The sequence below is a fragment of the Mus caroli genome, chromosome 2 (genome assembly GCF_900094665.2).
Source record: "Mus caroli chromosome 2, CAROLI_EIJ_v1.1, whole genome shotgun sequence".
Classification (NCBI taxonomy): domain Eukaryota; kingdom Metazoa; phylum Chordata; class Mammalia; order Rodentia; family Muridae; genus Mus; species Mus caroli.
Genome location: NC_034571.1, coordinates 155,308,506 through 155,318,163, shown reverse-complemented (window position 1 = coordinate 155,318,163; position 9,658 = coordinate 155,308,506). Strand labels below are relative to the sequence as shown.

Here is a 9,658-nt window from a genome sequence, read left to right as displayed (position 1 = left end):
CTCTGAAATAGGACATTAAAGTTCTGATAGGAATTGTTTCGCATCTGTTGGTTGCTTTAAATGGTAAGCACATTTCTTTTTTCTTTTTTTTTTTTTAAAAGATTTATTTATTTATTTATTTTATATGTGAGTTCACTGTTGCTGTCTTCAGACACACCAGAAGAGGGCATTGGATCCCATGACAGATGGTTGTGAGCCACCATGTGGTTGCTGGGAATTGAACTCAGGACCTCTGAAGGAGCAGTCAGTGCTCTTAACTGCTGAGCCATCTCTCCAGCCTCAGTGTGCACATTTCAACAACATTAATTCTTCCTGTATGTGAAGATGGGGTATCTTCCCACTTATTTGTACACAAACAATGCTTCTAAATGAGTATGTATATATAAAAGACAAACAACAACAGTTGAAAATCAACAGCAGAGTGGTACTGAGGTCCCTGGCAGCAGAACAGTAGAACTGGGTGCTGGGTACTTTCTTTCTTTCTCTCTCTCCCTCCCTCCCTCCCTCCCTCCCTCCCTCCCTCCTCCATTCCCACTCCACCCCATATGTGCACATGTGAGTCCATACAGAGGCCAGAGGTCAATGAGTTAATGTTAGACACCTTGCTCAGTTGTTCTCCACCATATTTTTTGAAGCAGGGTCTCTTGCTGATGCTGGAGTTCACTGATCCTGCTAGGATCACTGCTAGCAAACCCCAAGGACCCTCCTGTCTGGGTCTCCGGTGCTGGAATTACATAGGCACACCACTGTGCCTGGTTGTTTCTGTGGGTGCTGGTGGTCTACTCAGAAGTCCCCATGCTTGCATGGTGAACACTTTACCCTCTGAGCCATCTCTCCATCACCTGCTTGTAGTCTTCTATCCCTCTCTGGTGGAAAAGGCAAGGGCATTGCACGTCAATGTCTTAACATTTCATCTTCAACACTTCTCATGTGCTATTGTAAAATAAACAGTGAGTCATGACAAGCTTGTCTGTTTGTTTGTTTGTTTGTTTGTTTGTTTGTTGGTACTAGTTATTGAACATAGGTCCTCGTAGCCCTGGAATTCTTCATCTAGACCAGGCTGCCCTCAAATTTGCAAGGTTCCCCCGACCTCCTTCCAAGTACTGAGATTATAGGTGAGACACACCAGGATATTTTAAAAATTAAATTGAGTTGTGTACACAACACTTTTTTTTCTTTAGAGGATTGGTCTCATGTATCTCAGGCTTGCCCTGAACTCACTCTGCGGCTGAGCCTTTACCTCCGGTGTGCTGAGATTGCAGTCAGGTACTACCACACAGACTTTATGCAGTGCGGGGCATTGAACCCAGGACTTCATGCACACTAGTCAAGCATCCTACCAACCGAACTCCAGTCCCTGCTCCCATGGCACTCCTCACTGTAAATCTAACTCACCGATGCTTACAATGCTATTGATTTTACTGGACATTTGTCTCCACGGCTCACCTGTGATTTCAGTTCAACCACACATTGACAAATGGAGGCACAGCTCAACGAAGACAGGCGATGACAGAACACAGGCCTGATGTGTAGCACTTGCCAATTTCCTCAGTGAAAATACTTCTATTGTGGCTGGTTTCAAGCTCCCTGTGTGACATCACAGGAGGGAGAAGAGAACACAAAGGTGTACCCGGGAGGCACAATGGATGCAGGTAGGTCCCGGCATAGATAAACCAGATGTGATGGCACATGCTTGTAATCCCAGCACCCAAGAGGGAGGCTGAGATAGGAAGACAGCACAGGTTCAAAACCAGCCCTGTCTATATAAAGTGAGTTCTAGGCCAGCCAGGGTCACGTAAAGAGATCCTGTTTCAAAATAGACAGACAAGAACATAAATAATAATAAAACAGTAAAATAATTAGAAAGTGATGGGTTTGTGTTTTCACCTTGATTTTAAAGTGCTAATCTATAAACTACAGTCACTAAGGAAGAGCCCACAGTTGGGAAGCCCTGACTTTAACAGGCTAGGAGCTTAGCTAAGGGACAAAACTGAGTGACTGAGTCAACAGTACCTCATGTGAGCTCTGCAAACCTCGGATGCCCAAGATGTTCAGTCAACAACACAGTTGATTCATTCTTTTTTTTTTTTCAGCTGATTCATTCTTACATTTATTTACTTATCTATTTATCTGTGTTTATTTATTTAGTGTGTGTGTGTGTGTGTGTGTGTGTGTGTGTGTCTGAGAGAGAGAGAGAGAGAGAGAGAGAGAGAGAGAGAGAGAGAACAACTTATGGGAGATGCCTTCCACAATGTGGATCCCAAGGACTGAATCCAGGTTATTTGGCTTGGCAACAAGCGCCCTTACCTGTCTCAAAATCCGAAGTGGCACATGACTTTAATCTCAGTACTCTGGAGGCCAAGTTTAGGGGATCTCTGAGTTCGAGGCCACCCTGGTTATACAGCATGAGTTCCAAGTCAGCCAGGACTACTTGGAGAAACCCAGTCTGAAAACAAAACAAGTAAATAAGATTTAAATTTAGAGCCGGGCGTGGTGGCGCACGCCTTTAATCCCAGCACTCGGGAGGCAGAGGCAGGCGGATTTCTGAGTTCGAGGCCAGCCTGGTCTACAAAGTGAGTTCCAGGACAGCCAAGGCTATACAGAGAAACCCTGTCTCGAAAAACCAAAAAAAAAACAAAAACAAGATTTAAATTTAGTAATGACTTTGCAAAGAAATTTCATCTGAAAAACCCTATATCTGACCCAATACACAGAACTCCCAAACTAGCTCTTAAGAAAGGTGGGTCTCTTGTTTGTTTTGCAGATAAAGAAAGCAAATCCCATCCCACAAACATGAGGGGAGCAGGTTGCCCAGGCAAAGTGCAGTCTGCAGTGATCTCAGCCTGTAGCTTGGGGGCGATGAGTGGAAGCGGCGCAGGTAAATGCAGACCTGCACTCTGCAGAGACCCATCAAGGCCACTAGAGGGAGACACGCCCCTAGGGGCGGAGCTTGCAGGAAGCGCGCATGCGCCCAGAGGGGATGTGGTGGTACCAGCTCGGGCGAAGGGTTAAGACGGTGGCCGAGAAGGCTCTGGAAGGCGGACGGTAGCCGAGAAGGACCGGCATGGAGCACCTGGAGCGCTGCGCGTGGTTTCTCCGCGGGACGCTGGTGAGGGCGACGGTGCGGCGCCACCTGCCCTGGGCGCTGGTGGCCGCCATGCTGGCGGGCTCGGTTGTCAAGGAGCTGTCCCCGCTGCCCGAGAGCTACCTCAGCAACAAGCGCAACGTCCTCAACGTGTGAGTGCATCGGGCTCCGGGCCCCCGCGCCCCAAGAAGCCAGTTGGATGCTGGGGCGGGCGAGTCATCGGGAGGGAGCCCTGTCTTGACAGCCGCGTCCGCGCGCGTGTCGCGACACTGGGACCCTGGGAAAGCGAGTGACATTCGCGCCTAGTATTTGAGCATTCCGATAGGAGGATCGAGTCGGTGACGGGTGGGTTATAAGTGACAGTGGGTACATTGGAGCGGCTATTCCCCCGCCCCCAGAGTTAGGCGCTCGCCCCTGTCCTGTTTGGGGAGATGTCACCTTCCTCTTGCCGGCTAGTCAGACACCCCTCTCTTAACCACTGTGTCAAAAATCCCACCGTTGATTTAAAAGCTCTAGACCCACCTACCACCCCGAGAGCTTTTGCCGTCCCTGCCCCATGTTGGTAGAAGCAAGCGTGAAACCTTTTCACTCTGGTGACCTTTCTCCTGGATCTCCTTGGACTTTCTCAGTACTCTAAAGTGCATGGCAGTCACCCAGGAAAACAACCCCAGCCGATCTCGTTGGGACTTCTCTCAAACTCCACTTATTTCTTTCCTAGTCCTTTAGAAACACTTACATCGTAAGTTTATTGCACAACACTCCGTTGGAGCTAGACAGGGAGTTTGGAAGATGAAATTGCTCCATCCATGTGAGCTTAATACTTCAGACTAGTGAGTGTCTCCAGCTTGTGGACAATCTGCCTCTCTCTTGTTAATCTACTTCAAACCCGGTTTTCTCTTTTGGGCAACTGGGTCAGGTTTCTGACAGACCTTGGCTTTAACAAGGCTTTCCTTGTCAAGCCTGTGAAGATTTTAGTAATGGGCCCTTGGTGGTGTCTGAGAAACTACTGGAACCTAGAGAAGAAGAGTCCTGTCCTTGGCCCACCTTCATCCTTCCCCACTCATCGTGGCTGGTCTAAGAATAGAGAGTAAGGGTGGTAGTTGTTCCAGATCTCTTTGGCGTGTGCTTTCTGCCCAGATCTCCAGGTCAGCCACCTTTCATGAGCACAGAGGAGGCAGAGACATGGCAGATGTTGCTTTATCTGGCCTAATGAACCAGGAGCCCAGCAGCCTGGCACGCCAATTGTTTAGGGGTAGCCATGGATTCTAATGTTTTGTTCCAAGACATGATGCTGATTAATGGGAGGGAACTGGCAGTGACTCACTGGATCTGGAAGAGATTTTAAAAAACGGTTTGGTGCCCTAGGCTTTTCTAGCTGAGGGAACTGAGGCCTGAAGATAAATAAGAGTCAGCGTCAGGATTCAAACCGTGGTCTTGTAGCTTGAAATAAAGCTTGCTCGCTTTCTTTCTTTTTTTCTTTCTTCTTTTCTTTCTTTCTTTTAAAGTTTTATTTAATGTGTATGAGTACATTATAGCTGTCTTCAGACACACCAGAAGAGGGCATCAGATTCCATGACAGATGGTTGTGAGCCACCATGTGGTTGTGGGAATTGAACTCAGGACCTCTGGAAGAGCAGTCAGTGCTCTTAACTGCTGAGCTATCTCTCCAGCCGGTAAAGCTCTTCCTTATAAGACTTACCAGCTTTGTAGAATAGAACACTAGTGTGGTAAAACAGACATGAACTTTGGAGCTGTGTAAAGTGTGGCTCAATCTGTTTGCCATTGTGTATGTGGCCTTGGCAAAGTTCAGTTTTCTGAGCCCCCAGAGCTATCTGTGAAATGGATCAAATGAAGGCCGCCATACAACTCAGTTGATAAGAGTGCTTTTGTAGCATGCACACAGGTTTGAACCCCAACACCACATAGAACTGGATGTGGTACCTATAATGGCACTACTTGAGAGGTGGAGGCAGGAGGGTCAGAGTTCAAGACTATTCTCAGTTGCATAGGCAGTGTGAGACAGCCTGGGCTATACTTAGAAAAGAAAAAAAGACCGACCCCTTCCTCCTCAGCTGACTGTGAATGTGTGCGAACACATCTGACATTTGATAGACGCTCAGCGACTGCTTTCCTGAGAAAGTAACCTAACTGGAAAATTTCAGGTCCTGGATTTGAACTTCAGTCTTACCACTATGACCTCCACTTTGGCGTGATCTATCTATATGGCTCAGTGTCACATAGATACGGACTAACTGGTTTCAGTACTTAGGGAATAAAGGCTGTGTAAGCATGTATTAAGGAATAAAAGAGGGTATAGCTGCTTGGATGGACAGCTTCGGTGGGTTTTAAATAACTTCCCTTGGGAACATGACGACACTGTTTCCTTTCTGCCAAGTCTGGTCTTCACCTGTGCTTTCCTCCTCTGTCAGGTATTTTGTTAAATTGGCCTGGGCCTGGACAGTCTGTCTCCTCCTGCCTTTCATTGCCCTCACCAACTACCACCTGACGGGCAAGACCAGCCTGGTCCTGCGGCGGTTGAGCACCCTCCTCGTGGGCACAGCCATCTGGTATATCTGCACAGCCCTCTTCTCCAACATCGAGCACTACACAGGCAGCTGCTACCAGTCCCCGGCCCTAGAGGGCATCAGACAGGAGCATCGCAGCAAGCAGCAGTGCCACCGGGAAGGGGGCTTCTGGCATGGCTTTGACATCTCAGGCCACTCCTTCCTCCTGACCTTCTGTGCACTTATGATCGTGGAGGAGATGGCCGTGCTGCACGAGGTGAAGACAGACCGCGGCCACCACCTCCATGCTGCCATCACCACCCTGGTTGTTGCCCTGGGTTTCCTGACCTTCATCTGGGTGTGGATGTTTCTGTGCACGGCCGTTTATTTCCACGACTTGACCCAGAAAGTGTTCGGCACCATGTTTGGTTTGTTGGGCTGGTACGGGACCTATGGGTATTGGTATCTGAAGTCTTTCTCGCCAGGGCTTCCTCCCCAGAGTTGTAGTGTGACTTTGAAGCGAGATACTTACAAGAAATGAAAGAGAAGGACACAGGGACAGGAGGACAATGGCTAATAGGATTCCCACGTACTTTGTCCAGTGACTGGCTGAATTATCTGTCCCATTTCAGAGGGGGCCCTTACTAGGTACCTTTGGCGTGGGGGTCGCCTGGGGAACAAGCTTAGTCATCAGACTCTGCTGGCGGTGCCGCCATGTTGCCAGCAGCGCTATTCCTGCCAGATTCTTCTCATCTCTGGCAAGATGTGACCTTAATCTGTCCCCAGAGGGAGAGCTGAGGCTCGGCAGAGGGAGAGCAGCCTGCCTCATTGTGTGGGTCAAGAGAAAAGCAGGGCTTCAGGATTCTCTGCTGTGGCCTCCCCGGCTCTGCTTCTCTTTAGAGTTTAGAGGCCAAGGTAATGCTGTTCTTCTAACAGCTTCCCCATGGCTGACTCTGAGATAAGCCTTTGTCTCTGGCAGGCTCTTTGTTAAATACCCCGATGCCTCAAGGACACTCTCTGGCTGTAGCATCCGTGTCCTCTGTGGAATGTTGACGTTGCACCTGGCCATGATTCCCAACAGGGGACCATGACCCCGAAGTGCCTGGATGATTGTTGTTGTTGTTGTTTCTCTGTGTAACCCTGCGTGTTCTGGAACTCGCTCTGTAGACCAGGCTGGCCTCAGATTCAGAGATCTGCCTGCCTCTGCCTCCTGAGTGCTGGGATTAAAGGTGGGTCCACCACGGCCCAGCCTGGCACTTGGATGGCTTCTTTCTCTGTCCACACTGTGTATTGTTATGTCTTGGGGTTTGGAGCTGTTAACAGAGAACCCCATTTTCTCTCTTCTCTCCTGAGTGACTGCCCTATGGTTTTAATCATTACTACTCTATTTGTTCTCTGTTGGCAAAGCTCCAGTGTCACCCACACCTTGGTATGTGAAAATTGTTTTGAGGGTTTTTTTGGTTTTTTTTTTTTTTTAAGAACACTAACTTTTTGTATAAACCAAATTCTTGGCTTGTCATATGAAATCGCACCTCATAGGAATGTTCCCTCTCTTAGACATATAACTGGAGGCCGGGAGGCATGGTGCTGCACACCTCTAATCCCAGCCCCGGCAAGGCAGAGGCAGGCGGATCTCTGTGAGGTTGAGGTTACCTTGCCAGGGCCACATTGTGAGATCCTGACTCGAAAAAGAAAGAAAGAAGGAGGGAATAAAACTGAAAAGCAGACTTGTATTATTTGATGAATTTTAAGCTGAGAGAGTAATTCAGTGCTCATTTGTTCTGAGGCTTTCCTGCCCACTGACTGGTGATAGAGACAGAATAGGGTTTGGGGACCTCATAGGACAAGTGCCACAGCCTAAGGGATTTTTACCTTTGGAGATTATGATAATTTAGAAGTGAGAGCAAATGTTTCCCTCTGATGCAGGAAGCCAGCCAGCATGCAAAGCCACCTGTATTACATACCACCACCATGCCAAATCGGCCATATTACATAGCGCCATGACTTTGGCTCTGCCTCTTTTCTTCAGCTCACAGACAGAACAACCCTAGGAGGGGGTGTTCAATAGCCATGAGAGTCTTTTCTTGCAGCACTTTCCGGCTTCCAGCCATGGCATCCTGTGGCGTTCACCGTGACTGTTAGGATAAGAAGTCTTGTCACCCACGTCCCATGTGGCAGGCTTCCAATCTGATGAGAAGGCCCTTGTCCTCCCCCGGGTGATCTCCTTAAGCCTGGCACAGCTGAGCCCCTGGCCTTTTGGATGATGATCCTTGAAGCTGCTTTGATGCCTCCTCCCTAGCAGAGCTGGCTAATGACATTACCTGATAAGCTTTGGCCCTGACCCTGACTGGCCTGACTCAAGTTCGGGTTATTAGGCACTTAAAAAATTAAGAGACAGATCTTTCTTTATCTTTTAATTTTAGTATTTTTAAAAATTTCTAGTTTAATTTAATCTTTTGAGTCAGGGTCTTACTATTCAGTCCTGGCTGGCCTGGAACTCACTATGTAGACCAGGCTGGTCTCAGACTCACAGAAATCTACCTGCCTGCCTCAGTTTCCTAAGTGCTGGGATTAAAGGTATATATACTAAGATTAAGGCCACCATATCTGGCTACTAAGTAATTTTTAAAATGTAATAATCTATTTAAAATATGTGTTTTATATCCTGTTGAACGACAGGTCAACTTGACCAATTACTATTTAAGATGTAAGATGTTGTCACCAAAGGTGAAGAAAGGCAGGCAGAAAGGGGTCCCCATGATGTTTTGCTGTGTTGACAGTGGACTGAAAGGATATTTGACTTCCTGGGAGTGTCCATCCATTTCCCCAGGGTAGGAATGGGCCTGGGGATGATGGTAGGGCTGGTCCCCAGGTAAAGTCTCTCAAGCTGCATGTTCACAACAGAAGGGGGCAGACACAGGTTGTGGCCAGAGGCTCATTTGTTCACACTGGGGCTCCAGGCATTTTCCTCACGTGATCTGACCAGGTTCAACATTGAATCGACAACACGTGGGAATTCACAGTTGCTCATTGTTCTCTGCATATCAGATGGATGAAATCACACATGCTTATACTTGGTACTCCTCCCTCTCTGCTCTGGGTGGGGTGGTGGGGTGGAGCCCAGGGTTCTGAGCCACACCCCAAGTTCCCCAGAGCCCTCACCTTCTCAGGAGCATGCCTCTCCTCCCGTGTGAGGAGGCGTGGCATGGGTGAGTGTTTGGGCTTGGGCTGCCATGAGGTGCAGGTGTGAACGTTGGCATCCCTCCCAAACCACCTGACCAGCGTGCAAGCCCTTGTTGGCCTTGCCAGTAAAATGGAGGCGATTCTTTGAGCACTGAAAGGGAATCATACTTAAGATGCTGAGCACGTGTGCTCCATAGGTCATCATCTCTCCAGCTTTCTCCTGACAGTACTTAGAGCGTTCTGGCTCCTTTAGAGAAAGTAACGAAACAACTCAGAGCCTGGGTCGCCTATGGAAGTAGTCTCATGTCATCTTTCCAAGTGTCTGTTGTCCCTTGGTGGTAAATCCCAGGCTTTGGGAGCATCTGACTAGAGTCACGCCATGCAGTTTGCTCCCCTGCGTGGAGGTTTGTTCACTAGCTTCCACGTGCATCCGTCACTGTCTGGGTACCAGATTGCATTCAGAGAATAGTTCGTGCCACTGTTACCTATGCACAGTCCATGTGTAAACAAGTGAATTAAAGGGCACTGGAGATAATGGAGTCTACATTCCGGAGTTTGCTGTGTTCCTTTCTGTGTGTTAATTTAACTTTTAAACTTCAACTTTTAAATTAAATTTTGTGTGTGTGTGTGTGTGTGTGTGTGTGTTTACCCACGGAGCAATCCGACCTGCTCAGACTCAGCCCAATTTCTTATCCTTTCATAGAAGGGACTTTATAGCTGAAGTTTCTCAAGATGGTTCACCTAAGTCCTTTGTCCTAAGTACAGATATCGCTCAGCCTGCTTTATTTCTGTCATTGGATCCTGAGGTCTGGGTCAGCCAGGCCTGGGAGTTGTCTCCTTGGCAGAAGGAGAGAGGTAGGTCTCACAGACTGCTGAAGAGCAGTGA

At 48.2% G+C, this 9,658-nt stretch overlaps 1 protein-coding gene and 1 long non-coding RNA gene across 3 annotated transcripts; one reads left to right on the top strand and one right to left on the bottom strand.

The window, feature by feature from the left end:
• Nucleotides 1-554: 554 nt before the first annotated feature.
• On the bottom strand, nt 555-2,395 carry LOC115030397. Of its 2 annotated transcripts, none has more exons than XR_003836001.1 (3): nt 2,308-2,395; nt 1,447-1,587; nt 555-933 (listed from the first exon to the last, which is right to left on the bottom strand). It is a non-coding gene; the product is annotated as an uncharacterized LOC115030397 (long non-coding RNA). The 2 variants fall into 2 exon arrangements; XR_003836000.1 differs by having other exon boundaries at nt 555-866.
• A 574-nt stretch (nt 2,396-2,969) lies between these two features.
• Nucleotides 2,970-9,325, top strand: Fitm2 (fat storage inducing transmembrane protein 2). The gene is made up of 2 exons (XM_021156188.2): nt 2,970-3,237; nt 5,515-9,325. The coding sequence occupies exons 1-2, from the start codon at nt 3,065-3,067 to the stop codon at nt 6,128-6,130; spliced, it is 789 nt and encodes a 262-aa protein (XP_021011847.1). The 5' UTR covers nt 2,970-3,064; the 3' UTR covers nt 6,131-9,325.
• Nucleotides 9,326-9,658: the final 333 nt, after the last annotated feature.

Excerpts from the sequence above, each read along its gene's own strand:
- Fitm2 (XM_021156188.2), top strand. The coding sequence starts at position 3,065 with ATGGAGCACCTGGAGCGCTGCGCGTGGTTTCTCCGCGGGACGCTGGTG. Across the intron at positions 3,238-5,514 it reads AAGCGCAACGTCCTCAACGT|GTATTTTGTTAAATTGGCCT; the intron begins GTGAGTGCATCG and ends CTCCTCTGTCAG.